Source organism: Muntiacus reevesi, chromosome 2 (assembly GCF_963930625.1).
Source record: "Muntiacus reevesi chromosome 2, mMunRee1.1, whole genome shotgun sequence".
Lineage (NCBI taxonomy): Eukaryota > Metazoa > Chordata > Mammalia > Artiodactyla > Cervidae > Muntiacus > Muntiacus reevesi.
In genome coordinates, this window is record NC_089250.1 from 65,059,396 (window position 1) to 65,086,450 (window position 27,055).

General features: G+C 54.2%; 1 protein-coding gene across 1 annotated transcript in view; it reads left to right on the forward strand.

The window, feature by feature from the left end:
* Positions 1-1,038: 1,038 nt before the first annotated feature.
* VSTM2L (V-set and transmembrane domain containing 2 like) overlaps positions 1,039-27,055 on the forward strand; it is a 37,865-nt gene continuing 11,848 nt past the window's right edge. Inside the window, exon 1 of the mRNA XM_065919775.1 lies at positions 1,039-1,365. Within this exon, the coding sequence (XP_065775847.1) occupies positions 1,245-1,365 (121 nt within the window). The 5' untranslated portion in view covers positions 1,039-1,244. The remainder of the gene's footprint in view (positions 1,366-27,055) is intronic.

Below are 27,055 nucleotides of genomic sequence, written 5' to 3' on the forward strand. Positions count from 1 at the left end.
GACTCGCTGAGGTCCTCGGAGAAGCTCCGTCTCTGATTTAACGTGCTTAGTCTTTTTTTAAATGAAGCCACAGGTCCGCCTTATGTCCGTACTGGAGGTCTGTCTCAACAGCCCCAGTAAAACAGTCAGAGGAGGAATCAGAGGATCTCCTAGGATTTCTGCTCCTGGAAATGAAAGTGGCTTCGTTCACCATCACCTCTAGGCCACTCTGTCCAAGGGAGGGAGCCCTACAGTCCAGAAGGGGGCGATCCAATCCACTGCACAAGGCCCAGCCTCTCTAAGCTAGAAGGAGACCCAGCAACTGGCCTGCCTTACACCCACTACACGGACATGAAAACTGAGTCCCAGAGAGGGGGAAAACATCAGTAATAACTATTGAGCTCCTACCACGAGGGTGGCATTTATGCTTAGCGCTTTACACACACGATTTTGTAAATCCTCATCAGGATCCCTGAAGGCAGCTATTTATTCCCACTTCTCAGATGAAGACCTTGAAGCTCAGCCTGGGGTAGACACTCGGACACGATCCCACGGCCTGCGGCAGGCAGGTCTAACTAACCAGGTCTCCTGTGCCTCAGCCCAGGTTTTCTTCCTACCTCCCCCTCCCCTCCACCCACCCACCCCCACCTGCCTCTCTGACCTCGGCACCGCCCAGCTAGCAAAGTTGAGGAGTCCCTCTTGAGCGCGCTGGGTCTGGTCGATTGGTTTTCCTCTTTATCCCACTGGAGAGCATTTCAGTTTCTGGAACCAGTAGTGTTATGCTTTGCAGGAACCGGGTCCCTGGGGTGGCTTCCTCCATCCCATCTCGCCCCCACTTGCGCTCTCGGGCGGGGAGAAGTTGCGGGTACCACTTTAAAAATCCCAGCCTGGGCAAAACTTTGATGATAAATCAAGCGGCAGATCCCTCCGCCGCCGCCGCCGCCGCCGCCTCCTCTGGGCGGGCGGGGGGAGCGGGAGGGAGGGGGTGCGGCGGCACGGCGCCGAGCGGAGTGGCCTTCCGCGGAAGGGAAGAGTCCCGCAGTCGGAGGCGGCCGGCTGGGCGTGCGCTCGCTTCCCGCAGCCGGGGCTGGGCCGGAGCCGGGCGGGGGCCGGAACCGGGGCCCGACCGGGTTCCGCGGGCGAAGGGGCAGCAGCCGCAGCCGGGCAGCCAGGCCGCACCGGGCAGGGGCCGGAGGGCGCGAGGTCTGCGGTCTTCTGAGCCCCGATGTGAGGCGGCGGCGCCCCCTCCGGCCCGAGCGCGCACCATGGGGGCCCCGCTCGCCGTGGCGCTGGGCGCCCTCCACTACCTGGCACTTTTCCTGCAACTCGGCGGCGCCACGCGGCCCGCCGGCCACGCGCCCTGGGACAATCACATCTCCGGCCACGGTGAGTTGGGTCGCCGCCCCCGCGGACTTCCCCACCAAACCCCACCCTGGGCCGCGCGGCTCCAACTTGGCCGTCCTCGGGCTCGAACCCGCGCCACCGGTGGCGGGAGTCCGAGGGGGGGCGCCCCCTGCCGGGTCTGCGGACCGGCCCTGGCTCCCTGGCCACTCCTGCAGACGAGGGTGCACCTCGCGTGCCACCTCCATGCCACTCTCGCGGAGGGCTCCTTTCCCACCCTCTACACTCGCGCGGACACACAGCCACGGACACACAGCCACACTCGCTGCTTTCTCACACAACTCCTACCCTCACACATCTCCAGACCCCTTCTTGGATCGCCCTCACTTCTGTGCCCACTACACACACAGCGGGTGCAGCCAGAGGGCTCACACCCTGCCAGCTGGCACCCCAGTGCACACCTCTCGCCTGCCCGCCTTCCTGCAGACACACTGGCAAAATACACACACTTGTGAACACACTTTGCCCACCCACCCCTCTCTGTCCATCTGCCTTTCCCCTTTGTGGTTTTAACCTGGTAGCTGTCCTTGTCCCTTCCTTCTCTGCACCTGCCCCACTGGGAAAGGTCCTGGGGGACAGATGAGCCCGCTTTTTGAGAACTGGTAGCCTGGACTGCAGCCACCCCGTCAGGTGGGTAGCATCTTGGTTTGGTGGGAGCCCCTCAAAGACGCTGGAATAGTTGGCATTGCTGCTTCCAGCTGGAGGCGTGGAAGGGGAAGAGGAGCTTTTGTCTGCCTCTAGGGGTGGGCAGGAAGCCCCCTGCCATCCTTCTGTAGGGTCCCCTCTCATCCTCATCTTTGACCCTGGAGGACTGAAAGGTGGGACCTCTCAACTCAGCCTCTGTGGGAGCTGGGGAGCAAGTGAGCATTCCCAGCACTGGCTGCCAGAGTGTCAGAAGCTCCTTCCAGCCCCAGAGGAGCCCAAGTTGGCGGTAGAGTTGGATTGTCTGAGGCCAGCAGCTGCAGGGGCTCCCCCTGCCTCCGTGAAGTGGACTCCTTCTTGCATGAGGACCAGGGCATAGATGAAAATGGAGACGCTTCATCCATCCATCTCTTCCCTACAAGGGTTTCTGAGCTGGTAGGGGAGGCTGCAGCACCCATGCTGGGCAGTGTATGCCCAGGACTGGGGACAGGTTTGCATAAAGAGCAGAGAACTGGGTGATTTATTCTGATGGAAAAGAGTAAGGGCTACGGTGGTAGGAGATCAGAGACGTCTTTGCTGGGCGTGATGTGTGAGTTGGAATTGCTTGGGAGAGTAAGCCCTTCTCAGGGTCTCTGCTTTTGAGGAACTATGACTCCTTACACCCTTCTTCCTGACCAGGTTAAATAGTAACCGCTCTGCGTACCATCTGCACACCTTTCTTTTCCCTCATCTAATTTCTACCGACCTGGCTGGAGCAGTGGTAAAATAGGGGAAGGGTTATTTTGATCTTTAGTATACAGATGGGAAAACCAAGGCTCAGAGGTAAAGAGACTTGCCCAAGGTCACACAGTGAGTGAATGGTTGAACCGAGACTGGCTGCAGAGTCCGTCGGGCAAAGACAGTGCTTTTTCCAGGACATTCATCTCCCTGTCAGGTTCCCTCCATTCAAGGGAAACTAGGGATTCCTCCTCCCGCTCCCCTCCTGGCTCCGCTCAGTTCCTTGGCACGGTTGGAACTCACACTAGCAGGGTGTTCCAAGGAAGGGCTTTCCTGAATTTTTGGTCCCGAGAGATACACGGAGTGGTGCTCTGAGGTTTGCCACCATCCCATGCCTGGAGCTGTGGGTGCAGACACAGACCCCCAGGCTGTGGGTGCCACTCTGTCATTCCTGAGGCCCCCGAGGTGGCCCCCTCATCGGGAAGCAGGGTTCACCCCTGTGTGATAGTCTCTGTCTGCCCCCTGGTGCCAGGCGTGCTTAGGGCACAGCTCTGCCCCGCTGGCTGTATTGTCCCCATCACACCCTGGGGATGTCCAGCAAGGGCCCAGAGGAGGGGTTGGATGGGAAGGACACAGCGCTGGCTGCAGGGGAGCCTGGCTTCTCTCCCTGATCCACCGTGCAGTTCTGAGTCACCTCTCTAGGGCTCTTTCTGTCCCTCAAGAAGCTAAGAGGCTGGACCGCTCTGCAGGGTCAACTGCCGGCTCCCATCACTACCAGGTTCAAAGTCACAAAGTAGTTGATGCCAAGGAGCCCCCACCACTGCCCCTCTGCCGGGCCAGACGCCCAACACCACAGGAAGGGCTCGGAGCCACTCACTTAATCACAAAAAGAAACTGTTATTAATGATAGTGAGACGTGGTGGATAAGTGGGTCATGTCTAATAAGCCGTTTGTGTTCAGGAGGAGAATACCAATTTGATAAAAGCTGTGTGTGCTGAAAAAGCCCAGAAATTGCTGTTTAGCAGATTGGAGCCCAATCGTTCCATTATTCCTGGGCTCTGCGTGTCCTCAGCTGATTCAGGAAATGTGCCTGGCTTGGGGAGATGTCTTTGTGCCTCGGGTCGGGGTGGGAAGCTGGAAGTGGGGGCTCCCGGGGAGGAGTCCACTGACCCCAACCGCTTGGTGGCTGCTCTCCAGCTCAGTTCCAGCCCAGCCCAGCCCAGCCACCAGGCTAACGCCGTCCACCTGCTCGCCCCGGGCTTGTCACAGGGAAAGCCCACAGTCAGATGGGTCTGCAAGGACATCGGTCTCACTTCCCACCTCCCGGCTGCCTCCACTCAGCCCACTTCGCAGAGGGGTTTTTAAAGGCATGAGGAGTGATGGGGAGGGAGTGGTCCCTGTCTCTGATGGAGACAGTGGGAAACAGGAGGTGAGGGTGGTGATGGTCAGTATCTATGCTGAGTAGGTATTCAATGAATAGCAGCTAATTTGATTTTTTTCTGATCAGATAGGGTTAGCTCATTGCCCTGAGCACAGCACAGGTGGGAGGAAAGAGAGCTGGCATTTATGAACTTCCTCCGGTGTGGTAGGTGCTTCCAAATCCCTGACCAGTGTTTACTCACTAGGGCTGACACCCAGCATAGGAGGAAACAAAGGTTACAGAGGGCCAGTGACTTGCTCAAGGTCACTGAGTCTGTACAGAGAGCTGGGAACGCGAGCCTCCAATGAAAGTGTGTCTGGCAGTTCCAAACCTGCCTCCCCCAGCACAGCTGTCAGGCAGGCTTGGCCAGTCGTGTGATGGAACTCCTTCCCCCGCCCATCCCTACCCCAGGGACTGCCTTCCAGCTCCCCGGAGAACTGGGCAAGCAGTGGGTTCCACCAAGAGGAACCAGCAGCTCAGCAAGGTGATGAGATCTTGCTGAGGCCACGTGCAAGTTAGAAGCAGGAAGCTGGATTAGACTTCTTCTCCAGGACTCTTCCTAGATCTTATTCACAGTAGGGGTCTGGAAGGCAGGATCTTTTTAATTTTTTTGGCCACACCACAACACAGGATCTTAGTTCTCTGACCAGGGATCAAACACCGAGTGCTAACCGCTGGACCACCAGAGAAGTCCTCAGGAGGCAGGATCTTTAATGAGGATCTTTGTGGATCTCCTGCGTTCCCGGCAACCAGGGAGTTTGTTAAAATACAGATCCATTGGCCAAAATGATTGTTGAGAGGACCCTGGAATCTACATTTCAATAAGCTCCCCAGGCCTGGAGTCTTAGAGTCACTGCCTTAACTATTCACCCAACCTGATGAGACATGTACGGATGGGAAATTGCCTGGTGCCAGGGGCTGCTGGATTGCCAGTGAGGAAGAGTCCCGACTGGGATGGGTATGTGGACCCTCAGAGGAGCCCCAGGAAGCCCTTCACTGCAGCAAACATCCGTCTTCCCGCCCTCGCCCTGACACACACACGCACACACACATACACACACCCCTAGGCCAGCACCTTCAATTATTAATACACCCCAATGCAGACAAGGATCCTGGCTTGGCCGGGCCTTTGTCCATTGAGTGATTCCCTGTCCTGAAGTTTTCTCTGTTGCCAGGAGGGTGCAGCAGGATGCTGGGAGGGGGTGGGGGCCGCCAGGCCATTTGGCAAACAGCCCGTGCACTGAAAAATGACCCTGGCTTTCTTGCGTTCCTTCCTGAACTGTTGGTATCTCCCCATCAATAAGCTGGCTAGTTTGGTGGCTGGGAGATGGAGAAAATTGAGTGCTGTCTTCCGAAGGTTATGATGTTAAAAATGTGTTCGCCGTTGTCTCGGGTGTTGGTGATTATTCTATCAATTACGCCCGTAAACACTCCGCCCTGGGCTGAGGGTTTCCTGGCCTCCTGTGGGGAATTGGCCCTCGCAAGCAGTTTTCCCCAAGTCCTTCACACCAATTGCTTTTGACACTTTGCCTATCAGCGGCTCCCTCAGCCTTTTCCCCAAGCAAGGGGAGCCGCAGGCGGCCAGCAGGACTGGGAATTCAACTTGCTGCCTCGGTGACAGCAGGCCTGTTGGGGGAAGTCTCTTGGTGACAAGTAAGTGGGCAGGGCCCGGCGTGCGGGCAGAGTGGTCCCCTCCCACCCGCCAGTCATCGGGGCAGGAGATGGAGCACTTGGAATGAATGAATCACTGAGGCTCAGGCCAAGCCATTAGGGCCTTTGGGACCATCTTCTACCCATTTCACAAAGGGGAAAACCAAGGCCTTGGCCAAGAAAGCGTGCGCCCAGATTGCCTGGGAGGTTAGTGCTTGGCTTTGGGCATCCCCTGACCCACCTCTGTACAAAAAGAGAGTGAGGGGGCTTCCCTGGTGGGCCAGTGGTTGAGATTCTGAGCTCCCAATGCAGAGGGCCTGAGTTCAGTCCCTGGTCAGGGAACTAGATCTCACATGCTGCAACAAGAGTTTGTATGCCACAACCAAGGGTTTGCATGCTGCAACCAAGGGTTCACATGCTGCAACTCGGACCTGGCACAGCCAAATAAATAAATACTTGAAAGAAAAAAAAAGAGAGAGTGAGAATTATATGGAAGCAAATGTATATCGTCATGTCAGGGTTTTAAATGGCATTGTCTCATTTGATCCTTATAAGAAGCCTAAGGGGAGGGGATTTCCCCTGGCCCAATTGTGTTCATGAGGAACCTGAGATTCCATGAGGTTAAAAGGGCTTGCCCAAGGTCACGCACCTAGCAAGTATTGGAGCCCAGACGGGGCCCAAGTTTGCAATGCTGTTGTGTGCCAGAGAGTGGGGAGAGGCCCTTGGCCCCGTGGTGATGACCTCTGCATTCCACACCCGAGCTGCACAGCCGTGGACCTGGCCACCCCCAGACCAGAACCTGCCTTGGTGACTTTCTAGCTTCTGTCATAGGTTGAGAAAATCAGATGGGTGGGGAGAGTGGATGCGAACAGTGACATCGGCGCCCTTGGGAGAGGTAGGTGTCAGAAAGAAGGGAAAAGGGACGTGAAGCAAGCCCACCTCCTGGTGCTCGGCCATGACCTTGGACTTTAGGGACTGAACCAGTTGTCGAGGGCGTTATGGGAAGAGTGTCTCGGCCCCAGGGGAGTCTGGGGCCAGCTGGGCACATGGGGAGCTGGGCATGGGGCCAGCTGGGCATCTGGGCACTCTCACCACCCTCTCTGTAATGACCGGGGCTCCACGGTGGGAGCAGGTCAGAGTCCCTCATGTCCTGGTACCCACCACTACGCCCAGCCCAGGGAGACGGCAGGGAGTGACGGAGAGGGCGCAAGGAGGTAGAAGTCTAAGGTCTGAATGTAAACTTCTGTTCATGCCAAGTCAGTGTCATTTTAAACATTCACGTAATTTTAATTTCATAAGAAATCCATGTTATTAGTAGAAAAATCACGAAACCCGAACCCATTCCTCATCCTTACTGACCACATGGGCATCTAGGGTGAGTAAGGATGATTCCCTCTTGCAGTGGGTAGACCCCCAGGCCCAGCCTCTTGGGGTACATATGAGATGCTTCAGCCCTGAGGGTAACGGGATCCCAAGATATAGCCTCTTCTCCCAGCCCCAGTAGGATTCTTCTAATGGAAAAAGGGGCCATGGTCTTGCTAGCGGGATAAATCCACTCCTTTACTGGCTGGTGACCCCAGGATCGCTCTGGTACCTGCTGCTGTGTAGAAGGGAGGTGGGGCAGGGGGTGGGCAGAGGGGCTGCTGCTGCTCCAAGTCCCCCTGTCCACTGCTGTGTCCCCTCCCCTTCCTTGAAGCCAGCAGAGGACTCAGCTCCATCATTCCCTTCTTCAAGAAGACCCCTCTCAGCAAGATTGGGTCCTACCTGAGAGATGGTTTTAGGCAGAATACAGACAAACCTCTTACATTTTAATAGTTATGCATTTATTTTAATGTGGATTGGAAAAATATAACCAGCACATCAAAACTGCGATTTCACAGATATGATTGCTTAGAATGAGCCTAACAGGGATATTAAAACATAGTGAGTTCATTTATAGAAAAGCATGATGGACATAATAGTATAGGTGGTACACAGATGCATTCGTGTGTGTGGGTCACCATAATTGGGGGTGCTGGCCTGCAGGCCACCCCCTCCCACCTCATACTCCTATTCCTCACACTGGGAACTGCTGGCCTAACAGGGGCTGCAAGATCATTCATTCATTCCTTTCTTCATTCAACAAATATCTCAATAGTTGAGAACCTACCATGGAGCAGGCTCTTCTAGCCACTGGGGATATACCAGTGAAGAAGACAGATAGGGCTCTTGCTCAGACAACTAAACTTGTAAAATATATGTAAGTGTAAATTGTGAAATTGTGATGAGTTAAGGAGCAGGAATGATGTTCAGCCTGGAGAAGGGCACCCTCCTCCTAGAGAAGTGAAGGTACCAAGAGTGAGCTCCCCATCACAGGAGGTATGCAAGCTGGACCAGTTATTAGCTGGGGGTATCACAGAGGGGAAGCCTGCCTTCTTTCCCAATAAGCAAAGACTGGTGATGTGGGCAGAAGCCAGAAGACAGTGGGTGTTAATGAGATGTACCACCCAGCAGTTTAGTGGTGGGGCTGGGACATGGGCTGAGTTGGGCAGGGCTCCCAACACTGAGGAGGCCCAGTCCCACACTGGGGACATGGTGGGGGTGGGGGCCTTCGCTGCTCCCAGTGTTAAGAGATTCCTTTATCATTTCCGCTCCCACTTAAAATGCCAGAATTGGGGCAGGGAGTCAAACCTGGGTTTTTATCCACCCTCCCCCTGCCTCCAGCTTCTGGGTGGCTTGGCAGGTCCTTGCCCCTCTCTGGGTCTCATTTTCCCACCTGAACAGTGCTGAGTTCTCCTAAGCTCTAAGCATCTGGAACACCTCCATCTGTATCCTCCCAAGTGCTGTCCTTCGTCCTCCAATCAACAGGTGAGGATGGAGCCGATGGTGGCCTGGCATTCCATCTGGCACCTGGCACTTAGCTCTCAGTGGCCTTGCAGGCTCTGAACCAAAACACCAGCCAGGACCCACAGGGGATTTTCTCTGTGCCTACCCCTTCCCCACCTCCTCTCATCCAGTCCTTGCCTGTTCTGTGCAGAGGGCACTCCCATTTTACAGACGGGGCTACTGAGGCTTGCGGGGGCGGGCGGTGATGCGACTTGCCTGAGGACACGCAGATGTTGGATGGCTGAGCCAGGCCGGAGCCCAGCTTGCAGCTCTTAACCCGCTCATCTGTCCTCTGCTGGTTGCCAAACCAGCTGGGCTTGTGGGCCAGTGTTTTGTTCCACAGTGCACCCTGGATTCATGGGATTCTGTCAAGGCCCGTGATGCCAAAAGGCTGAGAAGGCCCATTCTGGCTGAAAGAGCCCAGGGCTGAGAGTCTAGGGTCCTGGATCCAAGTCTGGCATCATCAGTGGGGAGCGGAGGGAGTAGGGTCACACCTGCCTGGATCCCATGGGGGCTGCTGTTTTTGTCTGAGCCTGAGTCTGGAGTGAATGCTCGGGTATTTGCTCACGTGTGACTGGAGGAGCTGTGGCAGTGGGGGGGAAGGGGCCTGGGTGGTCCTTGATCGGACTGGCCTAAGGGCCCAGGCAGGTGCCCTCTGCCTTTGTATCAGGTCCGGCCTCCCCAGCCCCCTCCAGGCAGGCGCCCTTGGGATGTGAGGTGTGGAGGCTCTGGGAGCATCTGGAAGGTTAGAGCTGGAGCCAGGAGGGGGGCCTCGCTCAGAGCCATCAGTTAGGGGCCTGGCACTGCCCATCGGCGCCACATGCTCCCCTGCTTCCCTTCCTCCGGATCTCTTTCTGCGGGTTTGTCTGTCTGTCTCTCTTTCGATCTCTGTCTGCATCTTTCCATCTCTCTCCATCTTTCTTTGTCCCTTTCCCTGTGTCTGCTCCATCTCCTTCCTCCCTCTTCTCATCTCTCCCACCTCAGTCTGCCCTTCCTCTCTGTCTCTCTGCACACACACACACACACACACACACACACACACACTCCTCTCTTCAGGTGACATCTCAGGCTTACACGTGCACGGATTCTGTGTATCACGGTGACACCCACACAGAGCAGGCACCCAGGAAATGCCGGCTGAATGAACAAAACGAATAAACGAGTGAATGACCACACGGGGACGCTACAAGGGGCGCTGGACCTGGTCTAGACTAATGGTTCCTAATTTTTTTGGAGGGCACGATCCTCTTGAGAATTGGACTGGTTGGTGAAAACTGGTTTGTTTCCTCAGGAAAATACCACATGGTTTGGTCCAGTGTCGGGGGGCTTGTTGAGGACCCCCAAAGCCCCCTTGTGGACCTCGGGGGGAGCAGCCTTCATGTCACGGGGCAGGGGGTGGGGGGTGACTGAGGTTCCAGGCTGGCCCCAGGACACAGGGCTGGCGTGAAGCAGAGCCAGGCTCTGCAGTCCTTCCCCTACCCCCAGGGACTGTTCTGTGTTGTGACCTGAGGTGGCCTCGGAAGAAGCTTCAGTCCCTTTCCCCAAAAGAAGCTTCCGTTCCTTTCCCCGGCAGCTTCTTGGTGAGTGTCCGCAGGGGTGAGTTTAGGGAGACATAGTGGAGGACATTCAGCCAGAGGTGAGAGCCCCGGAAGCAGGGCAGGTGAGCCCCGGAGGAGGGGGGTCTCGGGGGTTCCCAGCGAGAGTGGTGGCTGGGTCCTGGTGCAGTCAGGGAAGACCTCCTGGGGGCGGTGGGCACCCTGTCTGCCTGCATCCAGGGGCCACCAAGGCTGAGAGGAGAACCTGGTGATCGGCAGGGAGCCCTGCCCAACTGTCTGGGTCTGGCAGGGGCTTCATTTGGGGGGGCCTGCTGGCGTACCCGGAAAAGCAGGCCATGGCTGGAGGTGCTGAGAATAGGCTGCGGAGGGTTGGTTTTGGTCCCCAGGGCAGAGGCAGGCCTGGAGGATCTCCGGGTGGTGAAGGCGCAAGGCGTGGCTGGCCCTGCGGGTTGAAGTGGGGGCCTTAAATAGGCCTTGGAGGCTGGAGGGGCTGATGGAGGAGGAGAGGCTGTTTGTGGGGAGAGGGGCTGAGTTTCTGGGCTCATAGGATGCTGGGGCTGGTTTTTAAGTGCCCAGGGATTGATGGGAATATGGGCTTGAAAGGAGAGGGGAGCCGGGTGTCTGGTGTGTGTGCATGTGTGTGTGTATGCGTGCGCGCGCGTGTGTGTAGAAGTACGCTGGCTTCCTTTCTTGAACACACGAGCTCCTTCCTCCTCAGAACCTTTTCCCGAGTGCTTTTCTCCCCTTGGCAGACTCTCTTCCCTCCCCTCCTGCCTTGCGGTTCTCTCTGCTTCACGGAGAGGCCTGTGGCCTCCTGTCAGAGCCCCGTCACGGTCACCCTGGCGGGCACCCCAGATACCCATCAACACGCTCGTCTTGCCCAGGAGGAAACGGGGGTTGGCTTAGATGTCGGGTGAGCTCACACTGAGTTCAGAGCAAGGGTCGGAGCCCCAAACTTTGCTGTCCCCTGGTCTGGCATGTTAAGGGTGTCTCTTGGGCTGAAGGGAATCTTAACTGCACCCCCCTTTCTCAGAAACCTCAGGCTTGGTTCCTGGCTGAGGGCGGGGAGGGAGAGAGCAGGCGGCAGGGTGTCTGTTTTGCTTTGTGAGGTTTTAAAAAAATCATTTCCGACCTTAGAGGCGGCAGCAATTACAGCTGGCTCGCTGGGGAGCTGTTTGCCGCCTGTCATCGGCCCCAGGAAAGGGTCCCTAATGGAGGCCCGGCGGCCAGAGCACATGGTGGTGGAAATAGTGCTCACAGCAAAGCCACGCTAATGGTCTCGGGCAGGCAGACGAGAGGGAGGGGCGGGCAGGCTGGCTGATGGCAGGGCTCTGGGGGCAGGGCCCCGAGACTCAGCAGCTGATCTCACGTCCCCCAGAGACCGCAGCAGTGGTCACTGAGCTCCACGGAGGCACTGGGTGCCCCCAACGCCATCCCAGCTCTGCTGCTTTCTGTTAAATCCCCTCCCAGGCAGAGAGAACAGTAAGTGCAAAGGCCCTGGGGTAGGGCGGAACCCTTCAGCTAGGGCTTATTTGCTTCTAGAATAGTCATTGGGCTTAAAAGCCTTCCCTAAAAGCCAGTCTTCCAGGTGAGGGAAACGGAGGTGGGAGCCTTTGGGAGGCGGGGCTGGAGCAAGACCCCCGCCCCCCAGAGAGGCAGCATGAATAGCAGCCGCAGGGACAATGCTCTGTGCAGCCTGCCATGTGCCAGACTTTTATTGGTATGTGTGATCCCCTCGAGTCCCCACAATACCCATTTTACAGATGAGGAAACTGGGGTTCGGAGTTTGGCTGACCTCTGGGAAGTACAGGTGGGTTTCGACTCCAGAGCCCACGTGTTTACTGCTGCAGTCTTGGGTTTCTCAGACACAGTTGGGCAGTTAGGGGGGACTGGGGTGGGGGCAGGAACTGGGTCCCAGGGGGAGCTGGGTTTGACTGGGCCAGCGCCGGCGGAGAGCGGGTGGAGGAGGTGGCAGCATAGCCACTCTGCTCTCTGCCCCTGCCTTCTGGGCATCCCCAGAAGCTCTGCTCCCAAGCGTCCCTGGGCACGCTGCCTCAGTCTCTCTCTGCACCTGGCTTTCAGGTGCCCCCATCTCTGCCGCTCTCTTGCTCTGTCCTGCATGGTCCCGGCTTCCCTCGCTCCACTCTGGGTGCTTCCAGACTTTTCTTTCCCCTTCTTGGTGGATCTGGGGAAGCTTCTCTCTGGGGCTCTGGGGTAACCTCTCATTCTATGGCTGATGCAGCCGCCCTGTGCTTCCTCCATCCACACCCCCTGCAATCTGTGACAAGCATTGAGGATGGGTATGCGCCTGGACTTTGAGCTCAGACCCCAGGGCTCAAATCCTGGCCCCTCCTCCCCCGCCAACCTCTCTGAGCCTCACTAGCCACCAGTGCAGTGGGTGGCTCACCCCACCGGCTTTGCAGGATGTGCAGGTGAGCATGAAAAGAAAGCGTACCTGCGCAGCCTTCAGCCTTCATCCCATCCCTGGCTCCCTGCACATCCCCACACTTGGTTTCTCCCTCCCAAGCCCTTTGATCCCCTGTGGCCTAGATGTGTGGGCAGAGGAGGCGGGAATTCCACTGGGGAAACCTGCTCAACTTCCACAATCCTGCAAGTGCCAGAACATTTCCACTCTCCTGAAATCTCCCCAGATTTGTAATTCCACGGCTGTCTCCTTCAATATGTGCTGGTGGCCTTGGGAGGCATCCCGCCCCCAGCCTGCCAGCCCTGCTGCGTGGGGGCTGCCTGGCAGGGGGCCTGGGCAAGTCCCCACCCTCTCTGTGCCTCAGTTTCTTCATCTGAAGAAGAGGAGGGTGACAGTGGCTGCTTCCCAGGTTGTGCTAGGGATTCTGTGAGATATTTCATTAAAGAAACAACTCTATAAAAAGGAATGAAATCTGATAATATGCTACAGTATGGACGAACCTCAAAAACATTATGCTTAGTGAAAAAAGCATGTCCCCAAAGACCACATATCCTATTATTCCGTTTATGTGAAATATCCAGAATAGGCAAATCCATAGAGACAGAAGGCAGATTGGTGGTTGCCAGGGCCTGGGGGAAGGGGGAGTGACTGCTTAGTGGGAGGATGAAAATGTTGTGGGACTAAATAGACATGGTAGTCGCACAACTTGGTGACTATACTCAATGCCCTTGACTTGTACACTTTAAACTGGTTAATTTTATGTTATGTGAATTTCACTTCAATTACCACTAAATAAATAAATAAAAAGGAAACATTTTTATAAGCACATACTTGGAGTCAGACACTCACTTATTAAAGTGCTAATGGATTTAATCCTTGCAACAAGGGCATAGATGTAAACAGTAGCTGATTCCCTTTGCTGTATGCAGAAACTAACCACATTAGCAACTACAAGAAGAATTAACTTTAAAAAAACCTTACATCAGCCTCTGAAGTGGTGGTTATTATTATCCCCATTTTACAGATGGAGAAACCGAGGCATATTAAGTGTTAGCGGTTTGAATTGTTATTGGGTGGGCAATCAGCTGGGGCTGGGCAGGGACCCCACCTAGGTCAGTGTGCTTGTATGTCCCTAAAACTCAGCAATGTGTGGATGTTGAGGCCCTACTGTGTCCAGAACACCGAAACAGGCTCTTCACCTGCACAGTTCATGTAATCCTCAAAATAAGCCTTTAACCAATGACACACATGGGAACTGAAGCCCAGAGAAGTGAAGCGACTTATACAGTGTCACACAGCAAGAAAGAGTGGAGCCACATGTTAGGGAGGGGGGGCTGGTGTGGCAATTATATAGGCTCTGGAGTTTCCTGGAACTTGGGTTCACATCCTTGCCCTACCATTTACTGGATCTGTGCCCTGTGATACACAGTCCTTTGTCCCCAAGTGTGAGATTTTTTAATCTGTGAAAAACCATAAGATTGCTGTGAGGATTGTGGATCATGCCCTGCACTGGGCTTGGACTCGTGAAAAGGGCTCTGTGGTGTGGATGGAAAGGCATCTGCCTCTGTAAATCCTGGACTTCACCTGTCCCACGTCCCTCTTTTTCCTCTGGGTCCTCTGCCCCTTTTCCCAACACATCAGCCCTCTAGTGCGCAGAGCATGGTCTGAAGAGCCTGAGGCTGCAGAGATGAAGGCAGCCTCCGATTGGATGGGATGGAGGTCCTTGACAAGGGGTTCGCCTCGTGCCGGAGAGTAAACAGCTCCCCACCAAGGGCAACATTTCTTTGATGTCTCCCGTTTCATCCAAAATGCATGAGTTCTGTATTCCATGCCATAATATATTCATGTTTGTTTTAATACAAAAGTAATGTTCTTTTCCCATTTGTGGGGGCAGCAGAGGGATGGGAAGGAAACTGATGCCTCAGAAAGTCACTTGCAAAGCCTCAGTACAGCCAGAAGGGAGCCTTCCATTCATTTCTTTGGTCATTCATCCTACTAGCATGCATTCAGGCCTCCTCATTCCTGAAATTGATGTTAGTCCTCCCCACATGCAAGACACAGGGAACCTTCTGGCAAATCAGACAGGATGCTGCCCCATATAGGTGAGTGGGAAAGCTTTCAGGTCTATGGGCCAGAGCGAAAAGGATCTCAGAGGTGCCAACTAAAGATAAATCGTGGGACTGGGCCAGTGGCCAGGACAGCCAGAGCCGGTGACAGTGGGGGAGGTGACTGCCCACCGATGGGCACATGTCAGCTGGAACTGCATCCCAAGCCCTTCTGATCAAGAAGAAAGTGTCTTCCTGGTGCCACTCTGAATTTAACACCTAACTCTCACCCATCTCCCCTGTTAATGAGAGGAAATAGGGACGGAGGCTCGTAGCCTTCAACAGGCAACCTTCCCCGGCTAGAATTTACGAATGCTGTTTGGTTTTCATAGTGTTTATTTTTACTGTTACCCTCTCTTTATGGCAAGTGATGCTGATTTTCCATTTATGGCAGTAATAAAAGTCTCCTTTTAAGCAGAATTTATTTAAGTAAAAAAGAGAAAGATGCTTTGAAAATAAATATTAAGTAAATAATAGTGCAGGTGGTACGGGATCCTGCAGAAATGGCAAAGTGGTTGCCAAAAGGTTGGACTTGCAAAAGTCTCTTTCCTATGCCCTTTCTGGTCCCTGAGCACTCCGGCTGTGCAAATCCCATCAGTGTTCAAGTCCAATCCTGTCCCGTTTTCCCAGAAGCTTTCCTCTCCGAGGACGTGCGCCTCCATCCAGAGCTTCTGCATACACTTGTGTGCCTCACATCTCTGCAGAGCACTAGGATTCCTGGCTCTGTGAATGGTGCACACCCTGAACAACTGTACATGCCGACCCAGGCTCAGTCCCACCTCTAGTTACCCAGTCCCAACAATAGTTACTGGTCTGTGTGTTTGTAGCCCCTGCAGAATGTGTGCCCCTTGAGGATCAGGGCCTGGCCTGAGCATCTTGGGAAGCCCAGCACAGCAACTGGCTCAGTGTAGACATCTGTGAACGCTGATCTCTCGTTTCTTCTGCAGGGAGGACTTGAGTCCCTACCACATGCCCAGGCCCGCATCATCCCAAGAAGGCACACTCAGTTCCTCAAACTTCTGTACAAAATGCACTCCTTGTCACTTCTTTTTATTATTATTATTAATTTTGTTGGTTGCACCGGGTCTTAGTTGCAGCACTCGGGATCTTTTCATTGATGCATGTGAGATCTAATCCCCAAGCAAGGGGTGAACCCGGGCCCCCTGCCTTGGGAGCATGAACTCTTAGCCACTGGATCACCAGGAAAGTCCCCTCCTCTTCACTTCTTGAGAAGAGGACACCTGTCCACTCCAAGATGAAACAGTCTCCATGACCTCCATCCCTCTTGCTGCGGGCCACCTGCCCTCCCAGGAGGAAACAGGGAACCCTTGGGTGTCCCCCCACCCCAGGCCCATCCCAGAGCAGACACCATGCACCCATCCCCACCAGGCTTCTCATTCCCTGGAGGCTTTTTCATTCCACTTCTTTAGGTTTTCCTCTTATGGACATTTTACATGCCCTGATTTCAGGAGCTCTGTGAGTCTCATGTGAGATGGAGCTTCCCAAACAACACTCCTTCCGCAGTTCTTTTCCCTGTTCTGCCTCCCAGCTGAGAGTTCAGGAGGCTCTAGGGTTTTCTGACCCCATGTCACACACCCTTTCAGCCCCAGCACTCTGCTGAGCTGGTCACAGAGCAGGCTTTCTGGAAATGTCCCCCAGTGACTCTCACTTTCTAGAGCTGCAAGAGGAGAGTGGGTGAGAGAGGACTCAGGTTTGGGTTGGGAAATTTCACTGTCAGCCTTGGGATTGAAATCTGACTTTGCCTCCTTAGGCATGGAGCCTGAGTAGCTCCCTCTGTGAACAGGGACTGATAGTAAATAGCATCAAGTAGCTCAGTCAGTAAAACACCTGCCTGCAATGTGGGGACCAGGGTTCAATTCCTGGATCGGAAAGCTCCCCCGGAGAAAGAAATGGCAACCCACTCCAGTATTCTTAACTGGAGAATCCCATGGACAGAGGAGCCTGGCAGGCTATATAGTTCATGGGATCACAAGAGTCAGACATGACTTAGTGCTATCTTTCTTTCCTTTTTCTCTGGGAGGATGAAGTGGGGTCCTGTTTAGAGTGTCTGCCACATAGAGGGGTTCCATTCAACACTGGGGCAGGGGACTGTCCCCAGTGGCCCCCAGGTTCTCTGAGCCTCAGTTTTCCCGCTTGTAATAAAAAGACAGTGACCCCTGCCCAGCAGGTTGCTGTGAGGAATATTGGGAACACGCATCTTAACTTTCTGGCTCCTTGTGGGCCTCCAGTCAGAAGGTCACCCTGCAAGGTTGATGGCGCTGATCCTTGGGCTTCAAGGGCAGGTGAGCTGTGGGCCCTTCTCGGAGCTTCAGCTTTTCTTTATTGCCCTGTTCACCCTTGGTCACATTTCACATGACAACTTGATGCATCATCATGGGGAGCCTCCAGCTTGCCTGTCAGCTTGCTGGGGAGCCCCTTGGCTGAACCCAGTGGGCCAGACTGGACTTGGGCATTGGTGGTCGTGAGGGCCGGTGGGAGGTAGGGTGGGTCTGTGGGGGCCCGACTCGGGACCTCCCTGGTTGCCTGTGTCCATACATCTGCACTTGTGGGTACTGTCCCCCCAGACTCTAATCTGGCACATAGCAGACGCCCAGTAAATGCTGGGTGGTGAATAATGGGATGAATGAATGAATGAATGGATGATGTCTCCATCTCGTTTTATTCTTTCAAGTTTCTAACTTAAGTCTCTTAAGTTTTTGTCTAACTTTCCTTCATTCAGCACATGCCCAGCAGTACTGCCTGCGTGCCTCCTCTATCTTGGGCAATATGGAGCCCTGCCGTGGGGGAGCTTCCAGTTTGGGGCAGACACAGACACCCTGATTAATACCTGCCTTATAACACAAGCCAGTGGGGCAATGAATGGAGGACTCAGAGACCATCGGGGGCACCAAAGAGGGCTTCTGCCCTAGCCCAGGGAGAGAGGGCGTCTCCAGGCAGAGGGCCACTTATGAGTAGGGATTCCAGGAACCGTGCAAGGCTGCGCCCCGAGGGAGATACACACACATGGCCCAAGGGCAGGAGGGGCTGAACTGGGTTCTGGGCGGGGCCAGAGCTAAAGGCTTCGGATGCTCAACCTGGGTCTGACTTTGACCCTGAGAGCTGGCAGTTTCTCAATGGGGCATCCCAAGCATGAGTACCTTCAGGAGCTCCCTGCTGATCCTCCAGGGCAGGGAGGATGGGATCCTTTCTTGGTCTTTAACCAGAGCTGCTGCGTATGTTTTGTGTGACAGCAGAGTGTTCTGCTGTTGAACACCTACTATGTGTCTGGCATCATTCTAGCTGGCAGGGTGCAGCAGTGAAAAAAACAGACCAAAATCTCCTGCCTTTGAGTAGCTTACACCCTGGGTGGAAGAGGGACAGTACATGAGAGACGTTAAGTGAGAATATAATATATTAGTAAGCAGTAAGGAAAAATATGAGGGAGACGCGGACAGGGAAGCTACAAGAGCATTTGAGCAAAGACGAAAGAAATGAGAGGCTCCCATGGAAATGGGGGCAGAGGGAGCATTCTAGACACTAGTGCAGGGAAATTTTTGTCGATAAAAACCATGTGGCAGAGCTGGGAAGCCACAGGAAGTGGGTTTGGTTTGTTTTTTTTTTTTTTAAACAATTGTAAGATATTGATAATGTAAAATTTACCATTTCAACTATTTCTAAGTGTACAGTTCAGTGGCATCAAATATATTCAGATTACTGTGACCATCACCACTATCCACTTATGTAAATGTTTCATCATCCCAAAGTGAAACTCTATAGCCATTAAACAGTGACGTCCCCAGCCTGCCTCCCCAGCTCCAACAGCCACCATTCTGCTTTCTGTCTCTGTGAGTCTGACCGCTCTAGAAATCTCATAGAAGTGGAATCATACAGTATTTATCTTTTTGTGACTGGCTTATTTCACTTAGCCTAATGTCCTAAGGGTTCTTCCATGTTGGAGCAGATGTCAGAATCTCCTTTTTTGAGACTATAATATTCCATTGTATGGAGGGACCACATCCTGCTTATCCATTTATCACTGAAGGTTTTAAGCAAGCAGCGACTCAAGACTCAACTCGGTATTTCCCGGAAAGAGATTGGACCCGGGACAGAGATGACCTCGGGACCCCAGGGGCCACACTGGTTCTCTCTGCTCTGCCCGCTTTGTCTCTCTTTAGCTCCAGATCTGCCTTGGTTGCCCTGACAAGGAGCTGCCCCTGCCACCAGTCTCCCAGGGGAATATTAGCTCCAGCAAAGATTGATGGCTGGGCTGGGGCCAGTCTCTGCAGGCTTTCTGGAAGAGGCAGTCTTAGTCAGGTAACCTGGAGACTGGAAAGGCAGAAAGGGTTGTGCAGAGGGAGACCTGGGGCGGGACCAGAGTGTCTGGGATGAGGAACTTGAGCTCAGAGATGGAGGGACATGGGGACTGGGCTAGGGTTGCCTAGGTCAACACACCTCCTTGGGACCTGCGTGAATCCCCCTGGCTTGGCAGGGATGACTGTTGGGAGCAAATGAGGAAGGAGAGTACAGGCCTGATGGATGAGGGATGTCATGGTCCAGGTGTGAGTGAAATACAGATGTTGCCCCACTGCATAATCTGATGAAGCTACAAGGAAGCATCTTTAAACATCTTCCTGGAGATGGTAGGATTTTGAGCTAGAAACTGAGAGAAGAGAGTGCTTTTTCTTGAGCACCTACTATGTGCCGGGCATAAGGCATATGTTGCCTTGTGCAACTCTCTCTATCCTCTCATTCTTCCCTTTTTTCAACTAAAGAAACTGAAGCTCAGAGAGGTACAGGGGCTTGTCCAGGTCGCACAGCTAGGGACTCAAGGAAACAGGATTCAGATCCATGCCAGAGGCCAAGCGCTAGATGTTTGTACTGGACTCAAGGAAACAGGATTCAGATCCACGCCAGAGGCCAAGCGCTAGATGTTTGTACTGAACTGGGCATGAAAGGTTAGGAAGGAGGTCAGGGTTCCGCTCTTTAAGGGCAGGTGAGATCTTCCAAATCATCTCCTGCCTTTTCCAGAAGCCAAACTCAGTGACTCCGGCTATAGCCACAAGCTGTTTCCTGCAGATGATGCCCGATAACCAGGCCTGGGGTTAATTAATACATTGCTCCCCCAATTAAAAGCAGAAAGGAAGGAGATGTTGCCTTCAATCAAGCCCCTTTCTCCTTCTTCTGCAGAATCCTAATTTGTGGACAGTGGTTTTAATTGTCTTCCCAGTGAGCCCAGCCCTGCTCAGGGCCCTGGGGCTGGAGAGGACAATCATATCTTTCTCAAACATCTATAATTATATCAGCCTCCCTGGCTGGGAGGAGTTATCTGAACAGGGAGGGGTGGGAGGAAGTCAAAGAGGAAAGAGGATTTGAACATCCCAGACTCAGCAAGGATGCTGACATGGAGGTGGGGGAAGGTCTGAGAGGCTAGAGGGAAGGAGGCGGCGGGGTGAGGGACTGGGAAGAGGGTTATAGGAGCATGGTCTAGAAGTTATGGGCTGCCACTCTGGAGTCCTCTAGAGCTGGGTTCATACATAACCACTGACTCTGGGGCCTTGGGCAAGTCACTTAACCCTTCTGAGCCTCAGTTTCCCCATCTGAAAAATGGGGATGATAATGATCACACCTCCCCCCGTAGCATCCTGATGGGAGCATGAGAAAAGGTATGTAAAGAGCTTGGCAGAGGGCTTTGTTAGAGACGATGATCTCTAACAAATATGGAATATTAACAAGCACTCCATATTTGTCAGAGATCATCATCGTCATCATCAAAATTAACGTGGATCACCTTCTGGTCTCTGGTGCTGATGCTGAGTCCTCATCACAGAATTAGCAGAGGGAGCAAGAACCTCTTGACAACTAGAACCGCCCACCTTCAGTGGAGGCAGAAGGAGCTGAGCTCCCCGTCTCTGGAGGTGTGCAAATGGGGCACAGAAGAATGGGATCTGGTGGCTGAACTTGACCTGATAATTCAGACCAAATTCTGATGGGAGCTGATGGACCCCCAGGGTCTTGGTCACGCCTGCTGGTCAGACCCTAAGCTCAAAATCCAGCTCTGTGCGTATCTTGGACAAATGATTTCATCTTTCTGAGCCTCACTTTCCTCATCTGTCCAATGGGAGTGAGTGGATTAGAAACTGTTAGAGACAATGTCAGCATCATGCTAGTAGATGCCCCTTAAAAGGTGTGATTATTATTATTATTATTATTTTTAAACAAAGCTCCCTGAGTTTCCCCTCCTCCCTCCTTAGTTCACACTATCCTTCCCCACCTCTGCTTATTGGTATTCACCCCTCCTTCAGGGTGCAGCTGAAGGGCCAGGTCACCTCCTCTTCCCCCAGAGTCCCCTCCTCCCCCAAGTGGAAGGGACCCCTCCCCTTCCCAGTGCCCAGGACCTGGCTCCCTTGGGTTTGTCTGAGCTGGTGGGGGGTCTCAGATTGTGAGGACTAACCCTATTGTATAGAGGGGCAAACCAAAGCTCAGAGAGGGGGAGAAATTTTCCCAAGGTCACACGGCAAGTCTGATGGCAGAAACAGGCTCAGTCCCTCTTCCCCGGCTCCAAGTCCTGGCACTCACCTGCATGTGGCTTCTCCCTTCAGGAAGGGGGCTCTCTGGGGTGGGGCCCAACAAACCCTCATGTTGCTGCCTCTGGAATATGGAGACTCAGATATGCCATCAAACGCCTAGAGCCTCAGCTTCCCTAGTTGTCCTGAGAATGCATTGCCCCCTTCATCACGGAGAATGGAGCCAATGGGCTTCTGAGGGGGCCTCCTTCAACCCACCCAACATTGTGCCTCCTGGCAGGGTCTGAGAGGATCAGAGAGAAAGAAAGCGAGGGACCAGGGCCCCCTGGGGAGAGGGAGAACTGGTGGCTGCACCTACAGCCAACTCTCCTGGCTCACAGAAGTTCTCAGAGCAGATTCTCCCTCCATCCTCCCAACCAGGGCCTCTCCCCACTTGGGCTCAGGGCTACTTGGCCCACCTGGGGCTGGTGGGGGTGGTGGGGAGCAGCACCTCTTCTGGGAAGCCTCCTTTGATTGCCTCAGGCCGGGTGAAATGCCTCCTCGGTACCAGCCTAGGCCTTTACACTCAGAATAAAACAGACTCCCCACCTGGCCCCACAGGAAGGCTCCTCCTCAGGACTTTCCAGAACAAGGTTGGCCACTGGGGACTGTTCCTTTTTAAGAAAGAGTTTGAGTTCTGTGGGAAAGAGCACGGCCTTGGGAGTCAGGCAGTGCGTGTGTACAAGTGTGCTAAGTCTTTTCAGTCGTGTCCGACTCCATGCAACCCCGTGGACTATAGCCCACCAGGCTCCTCTATCCATGGGATTCTCCAGGCAAGGATACTAGAGTGGGTTGCCAGGCCCTCCTCCAGGGAATCTTCCCGACCCAGGGATCGAACCCATGTCTTGCGTCTCCTGCATCGGCAGGCGGGTTCCTTAACCACTAACATCACCTGGGAAGCCTGACCTGGGTTCAAATCCAGGCTCCACTGTGTGACCTTGGAAGGGTTACTGCCCTACGCTGGGTCTGGGCTGCCTGCTCTGAGCAGTGGGGAGCTGAGGCTGGCAGAGTCACCACCTGCCAGGACGCCTGCCGTACATGACAACTGACCACTGGGAAGGTGCCTGGCCTAAATTGAGATGTGCTGTAATCATGTAAAATACATGCTGGATTTCCAAGACTTAGCACAAAAAAGAATGTAAAATTTCTCATGAATAATTTTATACATGTTGAAATAATTTTTTGATATCTTGGGTTAAATAAAATAAATGATTAAAATTAATTTCACCTCTTAAAAAAATTTTTTTTTTGGTTAGTTTAAAAAACATGGTGACAGGTAATTGAAAATTCCCTCTGTCTTGGTGAGGGGCTCGCATTCCCTGTCTGTTGGACAGCGCCCTCTAGAGGACGGTTACTGGGATCCGGGTTGGGGGAGAGGGGCTGACCTTGCCCACCCCTGGCTGCTGAGTAGCCCTGGGCCAGATTTCTGCATCAATAAGAAGAACTGGAGGACCAAGGTCAGCGTTTTCAGTCAGCTGGGGGGCCTGTGGGCAGGGGGAGGCTGAGTGAAGGCGGATGGAGGCCAGCCCCTCCCCAGGTCACCCTGATGGAAACCCCACTGAAGGGGTTTCCTTGGGGAAACCCATCGCTGCCCTTCCTTCCACCCGTGAAACCCACAAGTTCCATTTACCATCCTCCTGTGGGAAGAACTCCCCCAGCCCTGGGAGGAGAAGTGCCATGGCTGAGTCACACAGCCAGGTTCCAGGGCCGGCTCTGCCCTTCCTAGGTCTGTGATCCTGGGAGTTGGGTGGGGGGTGGGCAGGCTCCTGGTGGGGGGAGCAAGCCCCTCTCCACACAGTAGCTCTGGATCCCCTTTCTCCACTGGCAGGAGGGAAGATGGTGGTTACTTTCTGATTCCCACGGCTCAGGCAGGAACACCTGGAGGGGGTTACAACGTCAGTGTCACTCTCACTATCTCTTGGCCAGGAAGGTCACACTGCCAGTTACCTCGGATCCAACTGGGGGCCTCACCGCTCTCATCCTTCCCCCTTTTGCAAAGGTGCTGAGCAGGCAGGGGCGTGGATCAGAGCAGAATCCGGCTGTCCCCAGGGCCAGGCACCAACGGCTCACTCTGATCACCTCTCAGCCCTCCTGGTGGCTCAGGTCCTCGGCAGCCCCCTTCAGTCCTGCTCCAGTTGGCGAGTCGGCATCAGTATTTAGTGACCACCTACTATGTGCCAAGCACTGTTCTAGGAGCTGGGGAAATATCAGTAGGCAAGACAGGCACCAACCCTTCCTCCTAGAAGGAAAAGCAGACCATAAACATACATAAAATAAGTGTATTAGCTGTGCTGTCCAATACAGTAACTGTTAACTACAATTCAACGGACATGAGTTTGAGCAAACTCCAGGAGATGGTGAAGGATGGGGAAGCCTGGCGTGCTACAGTCTATAGTGTTGCAAAGAGTCGGACGTGACTTTGTGACTGAACGACAACAATCCCCTACAAGTGGCCATCTGCATTTAAGTTTTTTAAAAATATTTATTTTTGGCAGTGCTGGGTCTTTGTTGCTTCACACAGACTCTCTAGTTGCAGCAAGCAGGGGCTATTATCTGATTGTGGTGCACAGGCTTCTCATTGCAGCGGCTTCTCTTGTTGCAAGAGCATGGGCTCTAGGGCACGTGGGCTTCAGTGGTTGTGACACTGGGCTTAGTTGCACCTCAGCACATGAGATCTTAGTTCCCTGACCAAGGATCAAACCCGTGTCCTCTGTATTGGCAGGCCGATTCTCCTGGACCACCACAGAAGTCCTTACGTTTAAGGTTAAATTAATTTAAATGAAGTAAAACTTAAACTTCAGTTCCTTATTCACACTAGTCATACATATCTCAGGTGCTTAACAGACACATGTGGCTGGTAGCCACTGTGTTAGCTCAGATATAGATCATTTTCCTCATTGCAGGAAGTCCGAGTGGGCAGCACTGTTGGAAGGGAAGAGGGTTTCAAAGCTCTGGGTTGGGGCAAGAGATACAGTTGTTGTTGTTGTTGTTTTCCCAATGCAAATTATATTTCAAAATTTTTCTTCTTTTTTAAAATTTTAATTAATTGTTTTGACTGCACAGCTTGTGGAATATTATTTCCCTGAACGGGGATCGAACTCGGGCCCTGGCACTGAGGGCACCGAGTCCTAACCACTGGGCCACCAGGGAATTCCCAGGGATGCAGCTTTAAGTGAAGTGGTCGGGGTCGACCTCGCTGCACGTGCATGTGTGCCAAGTCACTTCAGTTGTGTCCGACTCCATGCGACCCTATGGACTGTAGCGCTCCAGGCTCCACTGTCCATGGGATTCTCCAGGCAAGAATACTGGTGTGGGTTACCATTTCCTTCTCCAGGGGATCTTCATGACCCAGGGACTGAACCCTCATCTCTTACGTCTTTTGCACTGGCAGGCAGGTTCTTTACCACTAGCATCAGCTGGGAAGCCCTCAGGCCTCGCTGAAGAGGCAACATCTGAGCAGAGTCCTGATGCAAGGGGAGGAAGGAGTCCAGTGATAATCTGGGTGAAGAGAGTTCTAAGCAGGGGGAATGGCAAGTCCAAAGGTCCTGAGGTAGGATCTCAGCTGAACGTCTGAGGAACAGCCCAGAGGCCCTTGTGTCAGCAATGGAATGAGCAAGGGGGAAAGTAGAAGCTTTTCCTCCATAGGGGGCTGGCCTGAACATGGAAGGCCTTGTCAGCCACTGCAAAGGCTTTGGTTTTTCATCTTAGGGAGAGGGCGTCATGGGAGATTTGAGAGATGGGGGGACTGATGGGTGTTTTGCCAAATTTTTTCTGGCTGCTGTGTTGAAAATAAATCAGTGAGGAGGGCGGGTGGCGGCAGGGAGACCAGTGGTTCCCCCACTGTCATGGGTGAGAGATGGTGGTGGCTGGCCCAGCCTAGGGCAGTGAAAGCAGGGAGAAGGGGCTTGATTCAGGAGATGTTCTGGAGACAGAACCCATGGAACTCCCCAGAGACCGAATGGGGGCATAAGAGAAAGAACAAAGGAGGCAAGGGAGACCCTACAGTTCTGGGGGGGCCTGGGCACTTGGAGGGCAAAGTTGGGCGGGCAAGTACCTTCCTCCAGAAGCCCATGTGTTCCTGCCCACTGGAAACAAGGACAGTCCCAGCTCTCAGTTGCTGACACGCCACTCCTGATACGTGTTCAGTAACTCAAACAACATCCGTTCTTATTAAACTGGCTTTGTTACGCAACGGCAGACAGTCCCTCGCAAACCTCAGAGAACATGGGCAGCCTGAACCCATGACCTTGGAGGTCAAGGATGTCACAGGCTTTCTCTTAATCCACAGGCTCATTGCTGGAGTCAAACTCCATTTGGAAACCCTGTGTGTACAGCAGAAACAACAGGATTTTATCAATCCTGACCCTCCCAAAGCGCTTGGGATCATGGGAGCGGGGTGGCAACAGGTGACCCCAGAGCAGGACCCCCGCTTCCAGTCAGGCTCTATCTTCCTCCAGCTCCGAGGCGAGCAGTGCCAGGAGGGACCTCGGGGGCTGCAAGGTGGGCTTGTCTGCCCGCTGGGTGAGGGCGCCTGGCAGCAAAACAGGCATGGGGTGGCGGGGACCAACAGAGGCAACATTCCCTGGGTGACCTGCCCGCTGCCAGGCGTCTTTCCAGGGCGAGATAATCCATCCTGAGAAGACGAAAGAATTCTAATTACGTCTCAGGACAGTATTTGTTTGGAAAGACAAGAGACAGAACATATGGTGGGAGCAGTGCTGAACTGCACCGAGTGGGGACCGGTTTTCGCCTTTACCTGACAGCGTGGCGGGGGTGGCGGTGGGTGGGGGTCCTGCTGGGTTTGGGGAACCGCTGCTCCGGGCTTTGATGGGGAGCTGGACCCGGCTGGGGGTGGGGGGGGCGCGAGTGACGGGAGGCAGCTGGGTCTCCCACCGCCCCCTGGGGGCCTTGAGAGGATGGAGACTCTACCACCTGTTCGAGGCATCTCGTAGGTGCCAGGAAATGTGTAGTGAGGCAGCTCCGGTCCCTGCTGTCCTGCAGCTGCAACAGGCAGTGTCCGAAGCCAGGGGGTGTGCATGACCGTGACCACAATCAGGGCATTGAGGGGAACCGACCCAGTGGGTCAGGGAAGGCCTTTCTGAGGGGGCCAGGTTTCAGCGGAGCTTTGAGTGACTTGCCTGGCCAAAGAGGGACCAAGGGAAGCACATTTCAGGCACTGGGAACAGCGGAGACCAAAGTGAGGCAGGAAAAGGGAGGCCTGTTCATAGGACAGAATGGAGACCGGGGGAAGGTGGGAGTGGCCTGCCCTCCAACCTGGGCAGAGGGGACCCAGCAAGGGTTCCTGGATTGAGGTAGGGGCCCAGGTCTGGTCCGGTTTTCTCCAAGACTGTGTTGAATGCTGTGCCCTGGGATTGAGAAGAACCCCCCAGGGCCGGGGGCTGGTGGAGAAACTGGGAAGAACTGATGAAAGCGGCAGCTTCCTCCCTGGCCTCCTGGCCTCCTTGCTCACACCTTCCAACCAAGCCCTCTTCGGATCTGTCACTACCCTCTCCAGATAATCTGGTGCCTGCGATCTCGGGGGTTGAGGGCTGGCCCGTGTGGGACATTCGGGGCCCCCGGACCTCCTCCTTCATCCCCAAGTCTTGCCACCTGCCGCCGCCACCCAGCCCTCTTGCCCAGCTGCGCTGAGCTGGTCCAGATGCCCCACCTGCCGCCGGACCCCCCCCCCCCCCGCCCCTCTCCTCCCCCCACCCCTCTCCTCCCCCACCCCA